This window comes from Malaclemys terrapin, chromosome 24, assembly GCF_027887155.1.
Source record: "Malaclemys terrapin pileata isolate rMalTer1 chromosome 24, rMalTer1.hap1, whole genome shotgun sequence".
In the NCBI taxonomy this organism is placed as follows: Eukaryota; Metazoa; Chordata; order Testudines; family Emydidae; genus Malaclemys; species Malaclemys terrapin.
The window spans coordinates 10,123,322-10,149,365 of NC_071528.1; the positions used below are offsets into that span (position 1 = coordinate 10,123,322).

Below are 26,044 nucleotides of genomic sequence, written 5' to 3' on the forward strand. Positions count from 1 at the left end.
GCACATCCAGAGCTGTGGAGTATCTTGTTCTTTGGTTCTGGGAACTTTGATAACAATAGGATCAACATAAAAATATACCTAGTAGAAAAATGTATGTATAACTTGTATCCTTGATTTGGTTCAATTCCTGACTGCTAACAGACTCCTTTGGCAAATCACTTCACCTCTTTGCCTTATCCCCATTTTACAGATAGGAAACTGATATTTCCATACTTCACCTAAGTGTTGTGAAATATATGTGAGGTGCTTATGTAAACAGAGTTCATAGGCAGTAAGTTTTATGTATCCAGAGCCGGTGCTTTCATTTAGGCGACCTGGGCAGTCGCCTAGGGCACCAGGATTTGGGGGGGGCAGCAATTCGGCAGCAGGGGGTCCTTCCGCGCTCCGGATCTTCGGCGGCAATTCTGCGGCGGGTCCTTCTCTTGCTCCGGGACCCGCTGCCTAAGTGCCCCGAAGACCGGGAGCACGGAAGGACACCCACCCCACCCCCGGCCACAGAATTGACGACAACGACCGGGAGCGTGGAAGGACCCCCGCTTAGGGCGCCAAAAACCTTGGCGCCGCTCCTGTATGCATCTAAGAATTAAAAGCAACATGCATATTGAATAACCTGAGCATGTCTGTCTTTTATTGGAGGGAAGTTTACTCCATTAAAAAAAAATTCTTCAGAAACAGCATTGGAAAATGAAGAGTGTAAAAGAGGAGAAGGCTGTTTGTTGTATTTAAGCTACAGGATTAGGAGCAAAAAGAACTGGATTCTGTTCCTAGCTTTCTCATTGACTTACTGTAACAACAAGGAGTCTGGTGGCACCTTAAAGACTAACAGATTTATTTGGGCATAAGCTTTCGTGAGTAAAAACCTCACTTCTTCGGATGCATAGAGTGAAAGTTACAGACGCAGGCATTATATACTGACACATGGAGAGCAGGGAGTTACTTCACAAGTGGAGAACCAGTGTTGACAGGGCCAATTCAATCAGGGTGGATATAGTCCACTCCCAATAATAGATGAGGAGGTGTCAATTCCAGGAGAGGAAAAGCTGCTTCTGTAGTGAGCCAGCCACTCCCAGTCCCTATTCAAGCCCAGATTAATGGTGTTGAATTTGCAAATGAATTTTAGTTCTGCTGTTTCTCTTTGAAGTCTGTTTCTGAAGTTTTTTTGTTCAATGATAGTGACTTTTAAATCTGTAATAGAATGACCAGGGAGATTGAAGTGTTCACTTACTGGCTTATGTATGTTACCATTCCTGATGTCCGATTTGTGTCCATTTATTCTTTTGCGGAGGGACTGTCCGGTTTGGCCAATGTACATGGCAGAGGGGCATTGCTGGCACATGATGGCATATATGACATTAGTGGATGTGCAGGTGAATGAGCCCCTGATGGTGTGGCTGATGTGGTTGGGTCCTCTGATGCTGTTGCCAGAGTAGATGTGGGGACAGAGTAGGCAACGAGGTTTGCTACAGGGATAGGTTCCTGGGTTGGTGTTTCTGTGGTGTGGTGTGTAGTTGCTGGTGAGTATTTGCTTCAGGTTGGGGGGTTGTCTGTAAGCGAGGACTGGCCTGCCTCCCAAGGTCTGTGAGAGTGAGGGATCATTTTCCAGGATAGGTTGTAGATCGTGGATAATGCGCTGGAGAGGTTTTAGCTGGGGGCTGTATGTGATGGCCAGTGGTGTTCTGTTATTGTCCTTGTTGGGCCTGTCCTGCAGTAGGTGATTTCTGGGTACCCGTCTTGCTCTGTCAATCTGTTTCCTCACTTCCCCAGGTGGGTATTGTAGTTTTACGAATGCTTGATAAAGATCTTGTAGGTGTTTGTCTCTGTCTGAGGGGTTGGAGCAAATTCGGTTGTATCTTAGGGCTTGGCTGTAGACAATGGATCGTGTGATGTGTCTTGGATGGAAGCTGGAGGCATGTAGGTACGTATAGCGGTCAGTAGGTTTCCGGTATAGGGTGGTGTTTATGTGACCATCAATTATTTGTACTGTAGTGTCCAGGAAGTGGATCTCTTGTGTGGACTGGTCCAGGCTGAGGTTGATGGTGGGGTGGAAATCGTTGAAGTCCAGGTGGAATTCTTCAAGGGTCTCCTTTCCGTGGGTCCATATGATGAAGATGTCATCAATATAGCGCAAGTAGAGGAGGGGCATTAGGGGACGAGAGCTGAGGAAGCGTTGTTCTAAGTCAGCCATAAAAATGTTGGCATACTGTGGGGCCATGCGAGTACCCATAGCAGTGCCACTGACTTAAAGGTATAAGTTGTCCCCAAATCTGAAGTGGCTGTGGGTGAGGACAAAGTCACAAAGCTCAGCCACCAGGCGTGCTGTGGCCTACTCTGGCAACAGCATCAGAGGACCCAACCACATCAGCCACACCATCAGGGGCTCATTCACCTGCACATCCACTAATGTCATATATGCCATCATGTGCCAGCAATGCCCCTCTGCCATGTACATTGGCCAAACCGGACAGTCCCTCCGCAAAAGAATAAATGGACACAAATCGGACATCAGGAATGGTAACATACATAAGCCAGTAAGTGAACACTTCAATCTCCCTGGTCATTCTATTACAGATTTAAAAGTCACTATCATTGAACAAAAAAACTTCAGAAACAGACTTCAAAGAGAAACAGCAGAACTAAAATTCATTTGCAAATTCAACACCATTAATCTGGGCTTGAATAGGGACTGGGAGTGGCTGGCTCACTACAGAAGCAGCTTTTCCTCTCCTGGAATTGACACCTCCTCATCTATTATTGGGAGTGGACTATATCCACCCTGATTGAATTGGCCCTGTCAACACTGGTTCTCCACTTGCGAAGTAACTCCCTGCTCTCCATGTGTCAGTATCTAATGCCTGCGTCTGTAACTTTCACTCTATGCATCCGAAGAAGTGAGGTTTTTACTCACGAAAGCTTATGCCCAAATAAATCTGTTAGTCTTTAAGGTGCCACCAGACTCCTTGTTGTTTTTGTAGATACAGACTAACACGGCTACCCCCTGATGATTGACTTACTGTGTGATCATGGGCAAGTCACTTTACCTCTGTCTGTTGCAGTTTTCTCCTTTCTGAAATGGGGATAATACTTCTATATCAGTGGTCCCCAATCTTTTTATGTTGCACCCCCCTTACCCGTAATGTAATCTGTCCAGGGGCTGTGGCTGGGAGTGGGGGGCCAGGCTGCGATCGGGGGCCAAGAGAGGGGGCCTCAGCTATGGGTGAGGCTGAGGCTGGAGTTAGAGTGGAGCTCGGGGGGTGGGAGGGCAGGAGCAAGACTGGCATTGGGGGCCAGGTCAGGACCAGGAGTTGAAGTTGGGGCCTCGGCTGGGGGTGGCGCTGGAGCGGAGATTTCGGCAGAGCAGGGCTGGGTGGCACTCCCTGCCTGCCTCCAGTGGGGGCTGGCCTGGGCCCCACTGTTCCCTCCAAACATTGCTTTGGGGCACACTCCACAGTTTGGGGACCACTGTTGTGTATCTTCCAGGAGCATTGTAAGGCTTAATTCACTGATGTTTACAATATGCTTTGAGATCAGCGGATAGAAGCTGCTATAAAAATGCATTAGCAGTATTATAAAAAAGCAGAGAGGGAACTAAGCCAAAGTACACACCCACTCTAAAACCTATAAACCAGTTGTAGCCTAAGTTCTCTCTAAGGTGCATGGCTGCGCAGCCGCCTGTTAAGCGCCACGCAGGTGCTCAGGGCTGCGATAGGGAGAGATGCCTCTCCGTGGCCTGGCCCCAGCCCAGACCCGGACCTGATGTGGCTGGGGGACAGGCACCCCTCCCCTGTTCCCGACCCAGCCTAGCCCCGGACCGGCTGCGGCTGGGGTACAGGCGCCCCTCCCCTGACCCAGCCTGGCCCAAACCTGCCACAGCAGGGGGATAGGCGCCCGACCCAGCCCATCCCCGAACCTACCATGTCCGGGGGACAGGCGCCCTTCCCGGGCCCTAGCCCGGCTTGGACCTGATGCGGCCAGGGGAGAGGTGCCTCTTCTCTCTTTCCCTTCCCCCCCCCCCCCCCCTGCCAGCCCAGGTGCTGCTGCAGGAAGAGAGAGCTGGGGGGGCAACCTCTCTCCCCACCGTAGCTCCGGGGAGCCCCACTGCACCCCAAACCTCTCATCCCTGTCCTCAGCCAGAGCCCTCACCCCCCCCCCAACCCTCTGCCCCAGCCCTGAGCCTCCTCCAACACTCCAAACCCCTCAGCTCCACCCCGCCATATTAATTTTGTTATGTGCACCAATATGGAGGTGATGTGTCACACAGGTTCATGTCACATATCACCTCCATATTGGTGCACATAACAAAATTCATTCCGCACATGGGTGGGAAAAATTAGAGGAAACACTAGTTGCAGCCGATCAGTTACAGTAGGCAGAACAGAGTGATTAACTAGGTGTTCTGATATAGGTTCCTCTGGTTCTCCTAAGTAGTTCAAAGTATAGAAGACAGTAACTATACTTGTTTAACATCTAAATGTCCTCTTCGGAGCCCAGGCATCTATTCTGGTTGTAAGGCATGTCTAGTCTGATATAGTGTTTTAATGGCTCCACAAGCTCTTTTCTGTGCTCTGGTTACAAGCTGGTATAGCCGTTCACTCTGGGACCGATTATATCAGCACTGTACCTTTCCTCTTCATAACCTACTGCTACGGAGAGTCTGCTGCCCAAACTATAGCTTTCAGCTATTCCTACGCTAACCTCAAAGCTGAGTAGCTTATTCGTTTTTGTAATCTCTGCTGAACATAAGTTTCTAAGGTCTGTGACTTTTCCTAAACTCTTAGCTTTTCCCTTTGCTGGTCAGGTACTGTACTCCTCGCCACCAAGATTTTGAAGACCTGGAACGCAAATACTGGAAGAATCTGACATTCGTCTCACCAATTTATGGGGCAGATATCAGTGGCTCACTATATGATGCAGTAAGTGATATGTACATACTTTTCAGCTGCTTGTTAGAAGGACCATAATGTTTCGTTCCTACTGAATAAATAGCAATAATACTTCTGCAGTGTCTTGCAATGCACTAAAATTGCATTGCACTTTACAAACTGTTGATTTAGCTTGGCAACACCTATGCGACGGCAGGTATTGTCCCCATTTTCTTCATGGGGAAGCTTTATGGTCTGATTTTCAGAGTGCTGGGCAGTGGAGTCAGTGGAAGGCGAGTGTGCTTAGCCTCTCTGAGAATCAGACAAAAAGTACCTAATCAAAGATCACACGAAGCCTCTGGCAGAGATGCGAATGGTGATCTGTTCTCCTGATTCATCCGCAACACCATTAAAGAAAATGGCCACCCAGTTAGAACGGAATGTCCAATCAGATGCATTCTAGGAAAAGCAAGCGCACCTTCCCGTTTCGGGTGGTTTTTTTTTTTCCCCCTTTGGAAAATCAGCCAAAGAGTGAGATTTCTGCTGAAGTGCTGTAGTGATCCGGAAACACAACACTTCAGGCCTTGTGCTCATAATAAAAAATTATCTTCACTATCTGTAAATACAACCTTTTAACTGAAAATAACACTCCTTTTTGGGGAGACAAAGTAACGGAATATAAACAGATAAATCTCTTCTTTTAATACATCTAAAATGTTTGGTTAATGTGGACAGTTTTGTTTATAGGCAAGTATTTTAGAATCCAAGTACCATGGCAAATAAACAGGTACTACATTATATTAAGTATAAAGCTGGATTTGACCAATGAAGGGTCTTTTCTATCCCTAATATCTGACTTTTACAGACTTCACCTATTTTTAAACCATCTAAAACTGTAATTCAATCTACCTTACTTAACAAAGAGTTACTAATTTTTTCTCTTTAAATATGTAAATGCAAATTTATATAAAATATTTTAAAATAACTTCTAAATCAGACCCAAATCTACAAAATATCTGTTATTGAAAAAGTGTATTTTTTTTTGTACACGGAGGTGGGATTTTCAGAAGAACTCAGTCTTGGTCTAACTCTGCTCCTGTTGAAGTCAATGGTGAAATGTTCTTATATAAACCATTTTAGCTTCATGGATGAATAGGAAATTGATTTGGATTTCTAATTCTTCATTTTGTGTATAATTGTCCTGCACACCTACCTACACTGAGCTGGGATAAAGAGTGAACATGTTTCAGTGGTTAGAACCAAATGTGCAGAGCAGAGTCCATATCCAGTTGGAACTACAGGGGTTATTTAGGTAACTGCAAAATCTCTTTTCAGAGGAATGGGCACTTTTTTTTTTAATTGGTCACGAGTGTCCTAAGATGACTTTTGTGTGTTCACTGGGGAAGGTGACTAGATAGTGGCTATAAAGAACTTATAAAAATCAGAATAAGGTGCTCTTTGAAGAGAAGAAATATACAGTGGTCCCCTCATCCTTATTTCCGTTTGAGTAGAAAACTGCATCTCTGGAGTGTTGACTGACTGGTTGTAATATTTAGACAGTTAAAATGAGATCACACTGTCAAATGTGTAGTGCTTCTGTATACACAACAGAGCAAATATTGGGAACAAACATTCTACACTAGAGCTTCTTGACTGTATAAAAAAAAAAATACAGCCCCCGCCCCCTCATCTGACTTGGAATAAATACACATTATTGAGGCCTTCCACTGCAGTGGTTACTCAAAATGTTCGTTGACTTAAATACATTAATATTAGTATCTCCTGCATGCCTGTGGCATTTTCCAGTGATGATAACCTGGACGAAATGTATTGATTCTTTAAAAAAACAAAAACCAACACTTTTCAAAATTGATTTTTGCACCCGTATTTGAACCTTATAAATAGGGGTTATTCACTTCAAATAAACAGATAACATGTAATTGGATTACCAGACATTTGAATGTATGCGCATACTCTTGGTAACTGGCTTTGTCTAAGTATTTATGTTGCTTCCGTCACTGAGGTATTGGAATGCTCAAATATATAGTTACGTTACACCTGTTGTGCCACTTCCTTTCATGTTTTTTATTGGGATCCTTTCTGTGGTGCTGTGCAGGTTGATGTAAAAGTGGAATCAAGGGACACTTACCTTTTAATGTGTTCCATGTTTCCATGTATTGCAAAGTGCATTTGAATTGGCCTTTGGCATAACAGTAGAGATACTTTTAACGTAGTTGTGAAAAAGGTTTAATTTAACAGTTAGCCATTTAAACCATGTTAAGTTAAATTGCTTTTTAAAAGCAATAGTGTGGATGCAACTTGAATCTCTACTAATCCTATAGGTGCTGCAAGCAGGTATTTCCAGAACAATTTTGAATACATATGGGGCATTGTGGGGGGGAAGAAAGGGTACTGCTAGCTTCCTTTTGGAAATTCTACACTCGGTCAACCTTTCTGCTACCAGCTTGTGCTCATCTGTGGTCTTACCAGTCTCTACTGAGATGGAGAAAACCAACTAACCGGAACTGTTAAACTTTTTTCTCTCCACTGTTAATTCTCTTGAAATCTTGAAAATAGCAAAATTCCACATCCCAACTTTGTCTTTATGACCTCTGTAGGCCAGCGTTTGAGGTGGGCCACTGTAATGTACTTTGGCTTTGCATGTATTCTCATTAATTAAGGGCACTTTTGAAAGCAGTGCATCTAACAGTCTGTTCAGTGAAGGATTGCTGCTGCTGCTTTAGAGCCATCTACTGGTATAGGCAGTATACAGTCCAGTGCACTTGATCAGTGTCCCCAAAGTGGATCCTTCACTTGGAAGTTATTTGAAAAGCGCATGTAAATTTACTTTACTGTTACTCAATTTTATTTTTCTGATTGAGTCAGTTTCCCAGTGGTGGAGCCCCCATAGAACACACATGCCTGCTCTGGAGATAATGCAGCTTCTAATTAAACACTATCTTGAAGCCTTACCGAAAAAGTAGCAAAATCTGTCCTTAGCGTATGGTGAACGTTTATTTAAAAAAAACAAAACAAATGTACTGGAAATGATTGGCACTTAAAGGGATTGAATTAGTGCAGACACAGAAGCCTGCCTGGAAAACACAAGACTCTAGAATAAATTTATATCCAAATTTTAGGCTTTAAAGAGAGGTAAAATTTTGGATGTGAACATAATTCCTTTTAACCTTTTTGTGTATCTTATAGCTTTTGTAATCACTTGGGGGGTGGGGGGGAGAGGAGATGTAGAGCATAAATTGCACTGCATAAAATATATGGATTTTAAAAAAAAGATTAATCTATTTATATGAAAGTGTAGCACCTGACTTCATATTAACCAAGATAAAAAATTTGCAAGGTTTATTGCTGTCATGTTTCAGAGCATGCATTGATCCCTCTTTGGGCTCAGGAAGTTAGCCCTCCTTTCTTTGTTGTCGTATTGTACCTATGATGTACCTGACTTCAGCAAATTTTGGAGTCAGGATACTGGAGCAGATCAAGGATTATCAGTCTGTTCTGCTAAAGCAGCTCCTGATATGTTTCTACTTTGACTATGCTGAATTGGAGCCCTCTTGTGTTGTAGGATGTAGAAGAATGGAATATTGGGAATCTGAACACCCTGTTGGACATGGTGGAGCATGAGTGTGGGATTATCATAGAAGGTGTGAACACCCCCTACCTTTATTTTGGCATGTGGAAAACAACATTTGCATGGCATACTGAGGACATGGATCTCTACAGCATCAACTACCTGCATTTTGGGGAGCCGAAATCCTGGTAAGTGGGTAGAATGCTGATGAGAGAAATAGTCATGTACCTTTTGTCTCTGCTCGGACACTACCCTAACCTAATTTTCTACTTCTGTGTAAGGTCTTGTGTATCACCCCAGTACACAACCTTGATAGGAAGCCAACTGCTGGTAATTGACAATAAGATGAAAGTGAATATATTTGGTCATAAAGTTCACATCACTGTAAGTTAGTACCCCTTAGACTTCAGATTAGTGATACTGACATAAACAGCTGGCTTCTTTCATTGCACAAAAACTCCTGAAAACCCAGTCTACACTAGCATTCCTTTGCAGGCTATTCCAATAGAAGTCTACACAAGCTCTCTTTCCCTACTCTTTCTCTCCTACTTGCCATTTGAATACATTATCTTTCCTTCACTTCTCTGTCTTGCTGTCTCACTTTGAAGTATAAGTCCTGGCTCTGACATCCTTCTTTAAGGGTGTCCATAAGAGAACAGGGCATTGGGGAGGGAAGGGGCTAAAAACTGTGAGAACTGTATTTCAGCAATTGAGACTTTTTGTAATGAATGCACAGGATTGAAGCTGAGACATAAGCAAAAAGTGATAATGAAACATGAGCACTGCTGAAGCACTTTGGTATTAAAACACTGCAGTCCTCACATTTTGCTGTGGGGCAGATTGTATCTGTTCTCTTAAGCTTCTACGGGCAGGTCTACACTTACTTCCCGGTCCGGCCATAAGCAATCGATCTTCTGGGATCGATTTATCGCGTCTTGTCTAGATGCGATAAATCGATCCCAGATCAATCCCAGAAGTGCTCACCGTCAACGCCGGTACTCCAGCTCGGCGAGAGGCGTACGCGGCATCGACGGGGGAGCCTGTCTGCCGCGTCTGGACCCGCGGTAAGTTCAAACTAAGGTACTTCGAAATCAGCTACGTTATTAACGTAGCTGAATTTGCGTACCTTAGTTTGAAGTGCGGGGTTAGTGTGGACCAGGCCTACAGTTCAATATGCAGGCTATTCCCAATCTCTGAAGGCAGGTGAGGGAATTACTTCTTCCTGACTGATTCTTGAATCAGCATATGAAGCATTTTTTGGAGGCGTTCATGCATCTCCTGGTTAGAACTAACTTTCTAAGAAAATGATCAATAAATAGGGTGAAATGGGGGAGTCAGGGAAGATGGAATTAAATAGCTTACAAAAAGCCTGTATATGTGGTTTCCACAGGCTTCCTTCTGTTTAAAAGTATAACCAGAGAGACTTGGCGACCCAAAAGAGTGATTTGCTGGGGATCTTGATGTGACTAATAAATATTGACATTTGCATGCAAATTCAAGCTTAAATGTCACAGTAAAGCTCTTGTCACTGTGCCCTGGCACTGGCAGACAAGATCTTCCCATCTCTCAACAATATGAGTCCCCAGTGATGCCACTTATCTCCAGGCTGATAGAGCCTGCGGGTGTATGAGAGTTATCAGGAGGAAGGAGCCTGTAATGGATAAATATGGTGTTCCGTTACAATGCAGAGGGAATGGGGAGGAGGGGCTGGTCTGTGACACATTCAGCCATGGTCTTTGTGCAAATCTTTAATATCTTCCATTGGGTGATTCAATCTATTTTTGTGGCTCACCTGGCTTCACGGTTTCTCTTATTCAGGCAGAGGTGAAAGGACCTGCAGGAGCAGTTATGCACTCTATGATAAACTAGTGTGACTTGAGGAGAAGTGGATGTCTGGGCTCTGAATAAAAAGTGACAAACTTTCATTTTAGATACCATCAAGTTGTCGTTGTCTTTGGAAGCAGCACATCCAAAATCATCTTTATTTGGTCCCTGGTCTCCACTAGGTGGTGCCAGAGGTGCATCAGAAATTTGTACTATCCTTTAACCACATAGCAGTGAACATGAGGAAAGGTAAAGCGTAAGGTCTAGGTTCTGGTAGTCTAAAGCCACACATCAGCATGTAGATGTAAGTTGCTGTAAAATGTGTGCTCTAAAATGCTATGTGCAGAACCCATCTTTAATGTAAACAGGGTTTGCACTGGGGACATGTGGTTTTAATGATACCCAGTGACTCCTTTACACGTTTGTGCATAATCAGCCCCTTTTCCTTTGTTTCTTGAGTTTTTCATTCTGTACCCAGAAGAGGAGTGTTGCCTGCAGAAAACAGGAATGAGACCAGTTTATCTCTGAGAGGAAACATAGGCCCAGCACCAAAATAGTAGCTGCTGCTTTGTATACAAAGACTCTACGCAGTAGCATTTGGATTTTGTGGGTGAAGGTTTAAGAATAGTCTAGAGAAAAGAAGCCATTTTTAAATGGCACTGTAGATATATGAGGCCTGACTTGAAATGTTGCCCTTCCACCCTGCATTTTTCCAGTTTCACAAATTCTTTGCGGAGTAATACAAGTAACGGGCAGTGAGGCTTATCAAAAGGACAACCAGCTCTTCCTGTAATGCTGTTGCGGCTTCCCTCAATACCAGTTCTGCATTAAACAGTGGGATTCCCACAAGCTAGTCCCTGTTTCTGTGGGAGAAGTGGAGCTTGTAGCTAAAGATGACTGTGTGTGCTGCACAGTTACTGGAAGGAGGCAAAACCGAGAGAACTGAAAGCTCAACTTGTGTAGTAGAGCCAACAGCTGCCAAAGTGTTTAGAGGGTTTCATCTGCTTTTGTTTCTCTCATTTTTCTCAGAAGTTGGGGGTGGGAGCAGATGAAGCAAGAGGAGACCTACAAAAACTGAATCCCAGTTCCTAGTGGAGAAGTAAAGAGGAATCACAGTTGTTGGAGAGAGCAACCGCCAGACATTTGTGCATGGGGTGGGGAGGAGAAACGATAAAACCTGCTTTTAAAGGGACTTATGAGATTTGTGTGTGTATTTATTTTTTGGTTTTGCCCATTAAAATCACAGAAGAGTTACTCTGCAACTGGTGGAGAGCTGATTGTGCCATGTTTAGCGATGGAGGGTGGATAAGATTTTAGAGTAACCCAGGCCTTCAGTGGCTGGGCTGGTTTTGTATTGTAACCAATTACATAAAGCAAATATTATGAAAAATAAGGATGTTGAGGTCAGGCCATGGATTGGGCAAAACATTTTTCTGTTGGGCTGCGCTTGTTATATAGATGACAGTCTCTAACACAAAGGTAGATGTGTTGTGACAAGATGCCATTGCTGGTTTGGCAGGACTTCCGCTGTTCCCTTAAGCGCATCACTTGCCCAAGTCTTTTCCTCCTGCTCTTCACCCTGACAGCTCCAATTAATGATTTCTGAAGCTCTTCTGTGAAAGCACATTGTCTGATAAGGAGTCTGGAGTCTGCAAACTGCTCTGAGCAGACCTGAGAACTTTCAGGCATGCTAGCCAATTCTCATCTCCCAGCTCTGGTTGCAGTGCTGCTACAAATCAGTCGGGGGAGCTCCTGAGCTTCAGAGTAGAGACTCCTGCACAGCAGGCCGGCCCCAGAGAGGTCTGTAATGATGGTTCTGTTTTTCTGGATGCACCTCCCTGGAAATTTCCCAGCGTTCTTCATCCTTTTTATAGACTCTTCGACCCTGCCAGTGATCATCTTAGAGGCACCTCGGGGAATAGCAGGAGTGCAGAGAGTTACAAACTTGACCAGTTTGGCGCTGTGCTCTGCAATAATAGAGGGAGGGCTATTGTTAGGTTGTCAGCTAGAGAGATTTCTACACTGAAACTGAATGATCCTTTCTATATTGGTGGTCTTCCACCTGCTCGAAGTAGTCCATCAAATAAATAAATGTACCCTCCATACACACGTAAATATAAATATTTTTCTTATTCACATCATTTTTTTTTTAGGTTTCTTTAGTTTAATCCAGAATGATGCTGTCAGGTCTCTAGTGAATAGTCCTGCTTTGCAATGGAGGGGATCTTGCCCAGCCTAAAAGGCTGCTTATCCTCCTCCTGTCGGGAAGGGGGCAGAAATCTGGCTGAATGAGGTTGCCTCCCAGACTCTGGCCCTGGTGAGTTCTGCTGGAATTATCCCCCTCCAAATTTTACTTTTCAGTGGACTTGGTAAAGGGAAGAAGCCCTTCAACTCTCCTCAGGGACGGTGAGGAAAGTTTGGACTGTGGAAAGCCACCTCAGGACTCTTTCCAGTGAACATAAAGGGGAAATGATAAGGCTCTCACTGGAGAGGGAGGTATGCGATATGATATGGGAGAGAGATTTTGTGTGGATGAGTCTCAGAGGGGAGTGTGTCCAGAAGAAGTCACTGTGGAGTAGCCTCTCCATTCCTGTCCCCAGAGATTCTGGGGTAAGTCAGCCTCCCACAAAGCGTGGATTGTGTATGTTGGTATGGGAGTTACAATGAATGTTTGCATTTCAGCGGATGAATACCCTGCGTATAAGCTGTTTGGTTATACAGCTGCTTGTTTTGTGTGTGTGTGTGTGTGTGTGTGTGTGTATTTCATTGCACAGAAGCCCTGGTGCCAACACCTCGTTGTGTTACTTCACTTTCATAGACTGAGCAGAACGAACTGTGGCAAAATCAGTTCCTCCTCCAGTCTCATTTCCAAGGGAAGCAGATGCGAAATGTTCAGAGTAAAGTGAAGTGCGCAGACAGTGGAGGGTCATCCAGTGATAAGAGAGATAGAAAGCATCAAGAAGAGCAGCTTTCTCTCTGCTTCCAAACTCTCACTAAACAATTGCCTGGGTCCCTCAGCTTCTAAATCAGGGATAGTCAATTATTTTTGTCAAGATCCAAATTTCTTGGTCAAGGTATAATCAAGGATAGACTCCAGATAACTTAATAATAAAACAACAGTAATGATGATAATTAAAAAAAAATAAAATTTCAGGGTCCATTCAAAAGCGTCTGGTGGTCCAGATTTGACCCGTGTTCCGCCTATTGACTTATCCCTCTTCTAGGTCGTCATCAACACACACACACACACACACACCCACCCACCCCTGGGAGAAGAGATGGGTAACAGTGTCTGTCCTCAGCTGGTGCTGTTCCTGCTGTAGAGATCAACCCAAAGGGGCACTGTGTTTTGCTTGCCTCTCATCAGAGAAACTTGATCATGTCTCCTTTGATGCTCCAATGTTCAGATTCATCTGTAGCGTGTTGTGATGACCATGTGGCTGTCTCAAGCTCAGCAGAGGCCATTCGTTGAGGCGTGAGGTAGGAAGGGGGCACCTCGCCTCAAACACACACACACTTCAGGAAACTTTGAACTGTTGAGTAATTTCATTTTAAGCTTCACAGTCATGGAGCTGCCAGATTGAGTCTCTTGCTTGCATGTCTCTCCCTAATTATAATATACTGTTCCTCTTACAGTAGTAGCTTAATTACAACCTTTTCATAGTCTGTCTTCATTTTCTAAAGTTTGAATTTATTCCAGTTTGCAGCCTGTATTAAACCTCTTGTGGTAGGAGTTTTTACTGTATCAATTATACGTATTATGTATAATTACCTTATATACCCATATGTGGAGCTTTAAAATGCAGCAAATTGTCAAATGATGTTAACAGGAGACTTGACTTTATAATGGCAAAAGCAACTAAATTGAATGCCAAGACCAATGCTCTCTGCTCATCACACTTTCTGCTGAGGGATGTCTTTTGCCTCAGCCTTTGTGAACTCAGAAGTTGGTGTTGAAGCCGTGACAATAGCAATGCTACGAAGTGCCATATACCGAGTTTATATAAGCATTCCTATATCCTATGTTGAAGCTTGGTCACTATATCCACTCAAAGCTGCAGTAGCAGTCATGCAGATTTAAGGTACCTGAATCAGCCCTCGAGGGGATAACGCTGCTTTGCGCTGTCTGTTGCCATCTGAAGATTTCCAAGTGCTTTCCAGACATTGCCCCGAAACAGCCTTCTGAAGTAGGTGAGTGTTAATATGTACCCATTTCACAGAGCAAGTTAGTAGCAGAACTGCTGTCATTGGTTCCCTTTATGCAGCTTGTTTAGTCTGCTGAGATACAGTTAGAGAATGAATTCCTAACTTAGAGGGTGCGGTTAATTACAGTTGAACAATTTTTAATTGTGTTCTGGGCTTTAGAAAAACTGGCCATTGAGGTTAAAGCTAATATAGTCTTTAGTCTACCTTTGCCCTGAAGTGCACATAGGAGATACATTTGAAATGTCTTTGCCCTAGGATGAAGAATTATTCAGTACCTAAACAAGTCCTTAAATTGTGAATGAGTTTGATACTGTGGATTTAGTTGGATATGTACATGAGACAGTAAGTCTCATACTCTTAGGCAGCCTCAGATCTGTGGTGTGGAGCACACTGAGTGTGTAATAAGGGTGTGTCTTAGATGTTTTGAGAGCATCCCTACATGTAGATAGTCGCACTATTTGATCTTTTTCCAAACACCAGTGGAATAACATTCTTTAAAACTTTCTCTCCAAAAACACAGCTTGAGTCAAAGCAATGTGGGAGGAGGCTTCCCTGCATAGGATAAATCTCTGTCCACAATGGTCAGGAAAACCGTATGAGTCCTGGTCTACACTAACCCCCCAATTCGAACTAATGTACGCAACGTCAGCTACGTGAATAACGTAGCTGAAGTCGACGTACCTTAGTTCGAACTTACCGCGGTCCAGACGCGGCAGGCAGGCTCCCCCGTCGACTCCGCGTACTCCTCGCGCCGAGCAGGATTACCGGAGTCAACGGGGAGCACTTCTGGGTTCAATTTATTGCGTCCAGACAAGACGCGATAAATTGAACCCAGAAGTTCGATTGCCTGCCGCCGAACCAGCGCGTAAGTATAGACAAGCCCTGAGAAACTTGCTTGCCTCAGCCATGTGTGTAACTAGCCTGTTTCTGATCCCAGCATTGTTAGGGCCTAAATCCCCATATTTTTCAGTGGAGATGAAATGGGAAGATAAATCTGACAAATGTTTGTTTCTGTGCTAAGATATTGTTTATCTGGAAATGGAATGTATTTGAGAACCCTCCTTCCCTCTCTCCTGACCAATGGCAGATACTGTAGCAGCTGCAAATGGAAAAGAGTTGATAGTTTTACTGCAGATTTTGTTTTTCATTATTGTCTCAGGGTGCATTGCAGCTGTCTTGGCCGGAACCCTTGCCCTCCCCGTCCTCCAGGATAGAAAATGTTAATCCCTCGGGAGTGATCTTGGATAAAGAAAATGACCTGCCTAATGCTGTTGTGAAGCTCAGCTTTGCCAGCGTCTTTCCTTCCCTGAGCTAAATGCATAGGCAGGACATTTTATCCTTGCTTATCCCCATTTCCCCATGTGGTGTTCTTTACCCCCCACCCACTTTAACACACCCTCACATATGTGGCAATTTGCTTTGAGCTTGGTGCAATCTCATTTAAGACGGCTGGGTTTAGTGTTTGGTACTGAATTGTCTGGCAGCAGGGGGGAGTTGGGAGGGATATTTGTCCCTCACCCCATTATTGCCTTCTGATTATTACTCTCTCAAGGGGGCCATAGCACAAGGATGTTCAAATGTGAAATCAATCATTTCTGTGATCAAATTTGATTAGTGGGATCTCTTTAAGCCCGTACACTCTGGAGAGCATGTGAGTCGCTTAAGGATAGATTAGCTGGGAACTTGAATGTGCCTGTTGACCTCTAGGAAACTGAGAACACTTTAAATACATTGCACTGGGAGTTTTTTCCTTTGATTCATCTTCACGTATATATTTTTCTGCTGCGTTTATTTTCTTCACTCTTTGCTTTGGGAGATTTTCACAAGAGAAAATATATTTTTTTTCCCCCCACCGACACCTTCAGCAGCCTCACACAGGAAGCATGTTTTAGTATTTGTGCACTGCGCACTTGCATTGTTTGCATGTTCCATTCTGGCAGGAGAGATTTATGGGCATGGGGAAGTAGGGGGAAGTAGGGGGAAGGCCATTCATGCAGCGACAGGAAATTTGTGAGCTGCAGGGAGCCATCCAGCCTCTGTTCCTTCATGTAATCTGTTTTATGGTTCTGCAGTTTTGGATGGAGGGAGGGTAGAATTTATGGTGGTGATTGATTTATGGATTAGCTGAAGCACCATTTGTGCTTGGGGTGATTTGCCAAAGCAAGGCTCCTTTCAGTTGGTGTGTGTGTGTGTATGTGGAGGGGGGGTCGGGTAATGTATATAGCACCCTATCTCCCCCTCCCCCCGTCACCCAACTGTGTTTGGTCAAAGCTGCTCTGGAATGGGGCTTCTGCATTAAGAATCTGTGCGTGCGTGTTGATCGCTCTGGGATTCACGAAAGGAATGATGTATTGAGATGCAGAGTTGCATCCCCCTGTAATTCAGTGATAGATGGGAGGAATGCAGCAGAGAGTTATTAATATGGGCTTTCAGGCTTCATATACCGCAGTCATTAGTTAATCAATGCAAACCACACCATACTGCTAATATTCAAACAAGCCTTTTTGCAGGCTCCCACATGATGTCTGAGCAGACACAGTTTGGCCTGCAGGTGGTGCTAGAGTGAAGGACGCAGTAATCATAGAATCTCAGGGTTGAAAGGGACCTCAGGAGGTCATCTAGTCCAACCCCTGCTCAAAGCAGGACCAATCCCCAGACAGATTTTTGCCCCAGATCCCTAAATGGCCCCCTCAAGGATTGAACTCACAACCCTGGGTTTAGCAGGCCAATGCTCAAACCACTGAGCTATCCATGTGAGGCAGGAGCAGCGCTGCTTTTACAGTTTGTTCTTAGGATCCAGAGAATTGGTGTATTATAGGGAGGCTGAAGCTTGGATGAGTTGAATGGTTTTAATGCCATTGGAGAACCAAACCGTTGCCTATGAGGAATCGTTATTCAGCTCCTAAACTGTCGCCCTTGTTTCTTTCCCCAGAGCAGGAGTCAACAGTTGAAACAATGGGAAATTCTCTTTAATCTGATAAATGTTTAAATGATTGTGTTACATTGCTGTGGACGTTTTGTAAACTGATAATTTTCCCAACACGTACTGTGCACTAGGACCCAGGTGGTGCCCCCTATGTGTTCTTGGGGGGGAAAAAAAACCTTCAGAGACACTCTCCAGCCAGTAGGAGCAGCCAAAACAGAGAGTGCTGCCTGCAGGGGAGGATGTAAAAAGGGACCCTGCTGGGCCATCCCTCCCCCCAGCATCCCCACATCCCTAGAACTGTGCAGGGGAGATCTTCCCACACACTGTGAGTGCAGGTGGTGCCTCCCTTCCCCCACACTGTAGTTTTGAGGAAACAGTGCAGAAAAGAATCAACCAGAGATTCCAGCTGTTCAGAGCAACTGTAGAAGAAGCCAAACCAGGGGCCTGGGACATTGAAAGAATTACTTACAGTTTTGACTGGTTATCGTGTGCCCCAAGTTGATTGGCTGTTTGCTCTAAATCCTCTTCCTTCAGTCGCTTCACCTCAGCTTCATTCCACAACTGCCCCTCTTACCCTCTGCTCCCTGCTCTGTTCCCCTCATCCCACTTTCCTTCAATGTCCCCTTTCCCCTTGCTTTACTTTTCATTTTGCTGATTGTCTCATAACTACCTCCCCCATCCTCCAAAAATAATGGCGCTAATACGACATTTCCTATTCCTGTCATCGCGTTGTTCATTTGTCTTTTTATACCTCTTTTCCCCCACCCTGTACCTATCTTGTCTGTTTAGGTTGTAAGCTCTTCATGGCGAGGACTGTCTACTACTATGTTTGTACAGTGCCTAGCACAGTGGGGCCCCTCCATTCCTGGTTAGTCCTAAGGCAGTACTGTAATAAACATGATTAATAATAATAGATTTCATTCCTTTTTCTACAGCAGTCTGTCTAAATGCGTTCCTATTCTTCTGGCTTAGTGTATAATGCATGAACTGCCTTCTCCCCCAGCACTAATAATTCATCACAGCTATATAGTCCCAATCTGGATTGAGAGAGGCCCATCTTTGATGAGAGAGAAGGCTCTTGCTGAAACTCAATCTTCTGTTTTGCAAGTGTCTGCTCAAAGCTCAAACCTGATTTGAAATGAAGATCTATGGAAGTCTGACAGGATCACAGATTGGTTTTAATAACTTAGGCTTTTGAACAGTGCACTCTGTCATTGATACAAGATGTGAAGGAGATAGAAGTGTTTTCCTTCTCCATATAACCCTCTCAGCCTGATCTGACTTGAGCCCTGTGGGAGAATGGGCTTGTAGACTCTGGCTTCATGTGACAATGGCAAATGGGTTGGCTAAGACTGAAAGGGCCCACCAGTGGCACCAGAGGACTGTTTTCATTCATGCCTTCTTAATATTTGGGCATGAGTCAAGTTTTTCTCTTTACTTAGAAGAGGAAATTGATCTAGGATGGCACAAGTGCAGTAAAGAGTAGTTTAAAATAGCAGGTTTCAGAGTAGCAGCCGTGTTAATCTGTATCCGCAAAAAGAACAGGAGTACTTGTGGCACCTTAGAGACTAACAAATTTATTAGAGCATAAGCTTTCGTGGACTACAGCCCACTTCTTCGGATGCATATTTTATATTGCATATTTTAAAATAACAGAATTCCTACAGTGTCTGATATTTATAGTGCTCTACACCAACAAAGTTCTGTGCAAGAATCGACTATTTAATCCTCCCCCTGTGTGAGGAAGATTATTAAAAAGGCACTTCACTAGACCTGGGGGGTTGGGAGGCATAAAGGAACCTAGGGAGGCCTCTCATTGACCTGTATGTTATCTGGAATACCTCTATTTACTCTTCAATGCAGTGGGTGACTAGAGCAGGGATACTGATTTCAGACTGGAAGGTGCTATTGTCGGGTGAAAGGATACAGTTTGTCACAGCAAAGCCCTCTGCTCTGTAAAGTTCCTGCTTGAATGGGCTTCTTCTCTTCAGATTCATTTAAAAGGGCAAAAAAAGGAAGAGGCTTCCAGATGAGGCCACCATCACAAATGGACAGATTTGGTTTGTTCTGCTGCAGGCATTTATTCTATCTCCATTCCAAGAGCAACAAGGGGGGTGCATGCGTTCTTTAGTGCCCAGTGAAGGGTACAGCTCTTGCAGGCCAGTTGGTACAGGATAACATATTGCCAGGCACTTAGTGGTCTCCCCCCACAGTGCATGTGCATAATTCTGGTTAACATTAATAAGAGTGACTTATGCTCATTAAGGGGGAAATAGATCTCTTAATCTTTCTAGACTTTCTGCCAATAAACATTTCACTATGTTTCTTTCTGTGCTGCACTTCTACTTTTTCACCCCCATGAAATGGCTGTTGGAAGTATAGGATAGTATTGTCGAGGGTTTTTTTGGTTAGGTTTTATAGGCATTTTAAGGTGACTTACTGGTAAGAAGGCTTCAGTTAGTGCTGATAAGTTGTAAGGGTGAATCTGACCTTGTAGCCCTTAAAACTGGGACCTTGTCCAGAAGAGAGAAGAATTGGAAATATGTGAAATGTGAGTGCACTGTTATCTGACACACTGAACTGCTGATAACACAGGTTGAGGTTTTTCATTTTCATCCATAAGAATTTATTAAATTTCCTGTCATGGGACAATGGATGGAGGTCTCTGTGTTAACTCCTCACTTAGAGAAGTGGTTTAATGCTGTGACTAAAGGGGCCAGCGTAGCCAGGAAGCTGTAGAAAATGTACAGCACAGGCAGCACCCTTCGGCTCTCCCCACACAGGGACGTCACCCTCAAGTTGTACACCTTGTCCAAATCACTCTGTCGTCTCAGATATCAAGGGCTACAGGGTGGGATCTTGTGCATGTAGGATAGACAGGATTGTATAGCCAGCCTGACAGTGAAAGAAGAGTTATTTTGGCATTTTCTTTTTTACCCGAGTTAACTTCTGGTAAGGAACCATCAGCATGTTCCTGTATGAAACGCCCTTTATGTTGCCAAGAGTTACCAGGAGCACCAAGGTGGTCTTCTCTCCCTTGTGAGTAATGGAAGGAACTTAATTTCCCTGACTGGGAAAGTCAGGCTTTTTTTGCGGAGGAACATGTAATTCTCATAAAAATCTGTCCTGCAGAGCCAACTCTATGATGCCTACAAGTAACCAGCTGGCAGATAATGGTTGTAGGACAGTTTTTATAATTTGTGTGTTTGATATAAACTAAACATGGTGGTAAAGTTTTGCATTAGCTGGATGATACCAATAACCACCTGGCTATCTTGCTTGGGGGTGTGTGTGTGTGTGTGTGTGTGTGTGTGTGTAAAACCACCTGGCTATCTTGCTGGGTGTGGGTGTGGGGGGGTGTAGTTCCTGCGCCTGTGACCATTTTGGGGGGTGAGCATTTCGGAGCATCATGTGGGCCTCTTTTTTTAATGATTGTACAGTGTCTGCTGGAAGCAGCCAATAAGTAATAATTGATTAACAGTTCATGGAAATATATGCTTCATAAATGAGTGCTGTAAACTGAGATGATGGAGAATGGCAGGGGAGATGAATATTAATCTGTTGAAATGTGTAGTAATTATCTTCCTGGTCAAAATGGAAGAGTAAGCCATTTCAGAATTTGTTTTCCCCCAAAAAACCCTTTTCCTTAGTAAAATACGCCCTTCACACTCACTCACTCATTCATTCACACACTGAATGCAGAACCTCAATCTAGGATTATTTCCTTCGCTGTGGACAGAGCAGCTTCTGTCGGTAACCTCCTTTCTGATTTTTAATTGTCTGTGGTTTCTGTCCTGTATGTGTTGTCATTAAGTGTACTGATGGTCATTCATTTTGAGCCCGTTGTTTAAAGTAATATTTAAAAAATATATTGCAGTTTTGTTAGAGACTTTCTTTAGTAAGTCACTGATTTTTTCAGGTAAGCAATGCAGAATCCAGAAGAGAATTTTCCCATTGCTTAGTTGTCTTTTGGACGGGTTATAGTTGGTGCTTACCAGCTGGCATGACCCATCTGGAAAACCCTGTGCACTGCACCCCTTCAAAAAATAATAATTCTGCTTTTTGCAGTGTCGTTCCTGGGGATTAATACCTTCTTTAGGTAATACTTTTTGCTGAGAACGGCATTAGGATTAAGAGTTTATCAGCAGTGTGTGCTGTGTACAGGTTGGGCTGGGGCACTTTTAGCCCCACTGATAGAAGATTAGCTCCAGCCATACTCTCAGAATAACTTTAACAATTCAGCCCAGAATCGCAGGACAACAAATCAAGAATTTGTCTATTACAAAAAAACCTTAACTAAATACCAGCATATTACACTTTCACAAGTCTCAGTTTTGTGAAAAGGGTGAGAGGAGAAGTCAGACTTGTAGGTGGGGGCGGAGATTTCATAGAATATCTGGGTTGGACGGGACATCTAGTCCAACCCCCTGACAGATTTTTGCCCCAGATCCCTAAATGGCCCCCTCAAGGATTAAACTCTCAACCCTGGGTTTAGCAAGCCAATGCTCAAACCACTGAGCTGGGGGGGGGGGGGGGGGGGGCGCAGGGACATGCTGGCTGCTTCCAGGAGCTGCGTGGAGCCAGGCAGGAAGCTTGCCTTAGCCCCACTGTGCCGCTGACCGGACTTTCAACAGCAGGGTCCCTTTTCAACCCTCTTCCAGCCCCCGCGTGCCCGCTGCTCTCTGACCTCCCCCAGCAGCCACACAGCTGAATGGCAGCCCACCCCCCCCAGTTGTGACTGGTGGGTGCTGAATACCCACCATTTTTTTTCCCCATGGGGTGCTCCAGCCCCAGAGCATCCACAGAGTCTGTGCCTATGGTTTTCAGTGATGGATGCTCTATCTACCTCTTTCCTTCCTGAATAGGCAAAACTTCCCTCTGGATTTGATAAGATACAGCTGAGGAGAGCACAGGCAGGCAGAACTTGCATGTCCTGAGATGGGATTTCCTAATTCTAAATTACAGCACAAGATGGTGCAAACTCCATTGGTGGGTGGTGGATTGAGTCTCCAGTAACCTGTGCTTTGAGGTCAGGTTGCTTCCACTGTAAAGGCTTATTCAATGACCACCTGAATCCTGCATCAGAATTACTGTTGGCTCCACCTCCAGACACCTCTCATTGTCATGACATCTGTGAAAGTGGCTGATTTGGATGGCAAGAAGGTGGAACAAATTCTACTGTTAGACTGATGTAAATTGGAAGTAACTTCTGTGACTATGGATGTAACAAAGCAGATTGTGGCCCATTGTCTTCTTTGCATTTATAAAATGCCTTGTAAAATTCTGGTACTGTTGAGGTGGAGATGAAAGCTCCTGTTTAATCTAGAGGGCTGGCTTTTGGCAGTGTAGCAGCCTGTCACTGCAACAATACGGTTCTTCTGTTTGTTAAACGGGGTATAATAAGACAAAGGAGGACTTCATGTAGTTGCAGGCCTGAGAAATCAAATGTACTCTTGCAAACATCTTAAATTTTTTTCATTGCTCTTAGGTCACATCGCTTTTTCCACACAGGACACCTCTCTTGATTCACGTTTTGCATCTGTTCCTGTAGCAAGGCACCCTCTAATCTCGATTCCACCAATTATTATTGTAAATAAAGGAATTCATACGGAATCTTTAGTGTGTTACTGACGCTTATCCCACTCTCAGACAATTTTCTTTCCTCCCCATGCTTAAGGCCTCGCTCATTTGGACCCCAGCTGAACAGCTGGGGATGGCTGTGAGCAAATACCAAGTTAAAGAGGAAAAGGCTTCCTCCTTGTTCTGTGCTACTGTCTGATGTTCACTTGTGAATCATCAGGGAACATCTGATCTGTGTTCATGCTGTGCACCTGTTAATTTTATTGAGGTCTGTGTGTGCCGCTTGCAGGGCAATTTTCAGAGAGCCTCACGGTGACACTGCAGCCTGTTCTGCATTCACTTGTCCTGATCTTCCTCCCATGATGGCTCCCAGAAGATTGTATTTGACCACCTGTCTGCAGAGCTTATTTTTCCTTTTGACTTTATAATGTGGGTTTATTTGGTGTCTGTGTATCTGTAATCTTGTTCTGTCATTACCTATTTACACTTTATTATGGTTTTCTGAGCAGATACTCCCTAGTCTGTGTTTATCTTGTGCACTTGTGTGTGTTTCAATAAAAATGTCATTATTTGAAATCATTGACACTCCTGGTTAAAGATACTAAATTCCATCATCCATTGTCCCGTAAAATGATCCATTAAAGATAAAACTGCAGAGACTTGATAAGTTTCTTTCCTAGGAACAAGGAACTCTCTGATCCGTGTGAGATCTTATCTCCAGAGCAAGTGTGTGTATTCATAATGTAAAAGATTCACAACAGAAGGGGGCAGACAGGGAGGCAGAGGTTTTCCTTTCCAGATGGTGGTCCTCTGACGTTAAAAGATGGTTGCTTAAAGCAGATGATTGTTCAGTGTCAGACAATTTCAGATACCAGTGAGGAGAAGTAAGTGAATTGGGTCCCCTCTTTGGTGACTGAATTTATTCCTTGGGTGGTGAAGGACTGTGAATTAGTGGGGAAACCTGTAGCAATTGCAGTGTTTTTAATCCATCCTTATGTTGGCCTTAACTTCCAGAGCAAATGTGGACACTGATTGGACAACTATTGTAAATATTCCCCCATCCTTCCTAGTAAGGGCAAAAATACTGTTTGTGCTTTGCGAGACCCACTCAGGTTAGCTTTATTTTTATTTTTTATTTTTTTATTTTAAAATAAAAGTGACCAACAAAGGATTTAAAAAATATTAGGCTTGTGCTCTCCCTCTTCCTATCTCCCTCTCCCCCACTTTTCATTATGGATAAAGGCCAGAAAAGTGGATTTGTTTTTGTGAGGTTATCTTCTGTTTCTTCCCCCATTAGAAACAGGAGTGTGACGTTTGGTTTTCATGGATGACTGAGGGGTATCTGTGAACGTGGTGATATGAATCTTCAGCAAAGACACCCGTTTCCCAGTATGTTAGGAAGTTGTAGGAGTTAAGAAAAACACAAATTAAAAATCTGTCTAAAAGTTCCTTCCTCTCTCAATTGCTTAAGGATTATCCTCCCACCCCACACTGTTAGAGAGTCAAGATTTTTTTGCTCTGAAAGACACTTTTGACTGAAGAATTAAGAAAACAACATCGGAGTCAATAGTGAAAGCTGAGCAGTTGAGGAAAATAATGGATTTTTAGTTGTGTTTAAAACTTCACAATGGTCCCTTCTAGTCTTGGAATCTGATCATCATCTTTGATTTCCTGTATCACACGGGCCATTGAATTTCCCCAAAATAATTCCTAGAGCAGATCTTTTAGAAAAACGTACAATCTTGATTTAAAAATGGTAAGTGATGGAGACTCCTCCATTACCCTTGGTAATTATTCCAATGATTAGTTACCCTCGCTGTCAAAAATTGACACCTTATTTCCAACCTGAATTTGTCTAGCTTAACTTCCAGCCCTTGGATTGTGTAATACGTTTCTCCGCTAGATTGAAAAGCCCATTATTAAATATTTGTTCCCCATGTCTTCACTTATAGACTGTAATCAAGTCACCCCTTAACTTTCTCTTTATTAAGCTAAATAGATTGAGCTCTCTGAGTCTCACTATTTTAAGGCATATGTTTAAATCCTTGAATCATTCTTGTCAATTCTCTGAACCTTCTCCAATTTTATCAACGTCCTTCTTGAATTGTAGGCACCACAACTGGACGGTGTATTCTAAGTGAAGTCGCACCAGTGTCAAATACAGAGATAAAATGACCTCTCCACTCCTACGTGAGATCCCGTTTTTGTGTTTAAAACCAATTTAACACAATGCTTAAACATTTTGGAGAAAGGATGTCTTTGTTAAAGATTCAGAGCTCCTGCCCATTCATTTTAGGTGGTAGAGGATGTGGAGTATGTGACCTCTGTGACCTCTCCCACCAAGGAACTCTTCAGCAAAAGTAAGGGAAGAAGTAGCTTGACATTCCTCATACTTCTAATGTTAACCCCCCATAAAAAAAACAAGCAACCCAATAAATATCCCCCAAAACCTTGACAGGCAACCTTTTTTTCATTATAAAGAAGCAAAAATGGCACAGGCCTGTTTCTGCCCCGCCCTGGTCATCCTTCTGAGTACTGAGTGTGTTACAGGTGGAGTGTCTGGCTTATGGAGAGGAAGATGGTGGGTATGCCTAATGTCTCACCACCTTCACTGGTTTATTAGGAGGTGGTCTTGACTAATTTTGAAAGCTAATTTGGGTCTATTTTCCTGGCCTGGAAATTAGGAGGAAATTAGAGACTTGAAACATTTTGGAGGGAGAGGGGATAACTTGTGTACCTTAGATGAAGGAGCCATTGATTTATTTTATGTAAATGACTAGGCAAAGGTTGCAAACTATACTAAAGTAATGAACAGAAGAGGTTTCTGTTCTTGCTCTGATGCCTTGACATATGTTCTCTTCTATCAGTATAATGAATGCTTCACTTTAAAAAGATACTCAACCTTCAAGCTAGAGCATGAGCTTAGATTTGTGGGGGGTAGGGTGCAGCTGGGAAACTGGTTTGTAAATAGCTCAGTAATCCATAGTTTCAGGCCCTACTGAATTCACGGTTGATTTTGGCCAATTTTATGGTCATAGGACTTTAAAAAGGTAAATTTCA

At 43.7% G+C, this 26,044-nt stretch overlaps 1 protein-coding gene across 3 annotated transcripts in view; it reads left to right on the forward strand.

The window, feature by feature from the left end:
- The window catches only part of KDM4B (lysine demethylase 4B), a 166,643-nt gene that overhangs the window by 39,012 nt on the left and 101,587 nt on the right, over positions 1–26,044 (forward strand). For all 3 annotated transcript variants that reach the window (XM_054013447.1, XM_054013446.1, XM_054013448.1), the window contains exons 4-5: positions 4,796–4,910; positions 8,443–8,636. In XM_054013447.1, coding sequence (XP_053869422.1) covers positions 4,796–4,910; positions 8,443–8,636 — 309 coding nt within the window. The remainder of the gene's footprint in view (positions 1–4,795; positions 4,911–8,442; positions 8,637–26,044) is intronic.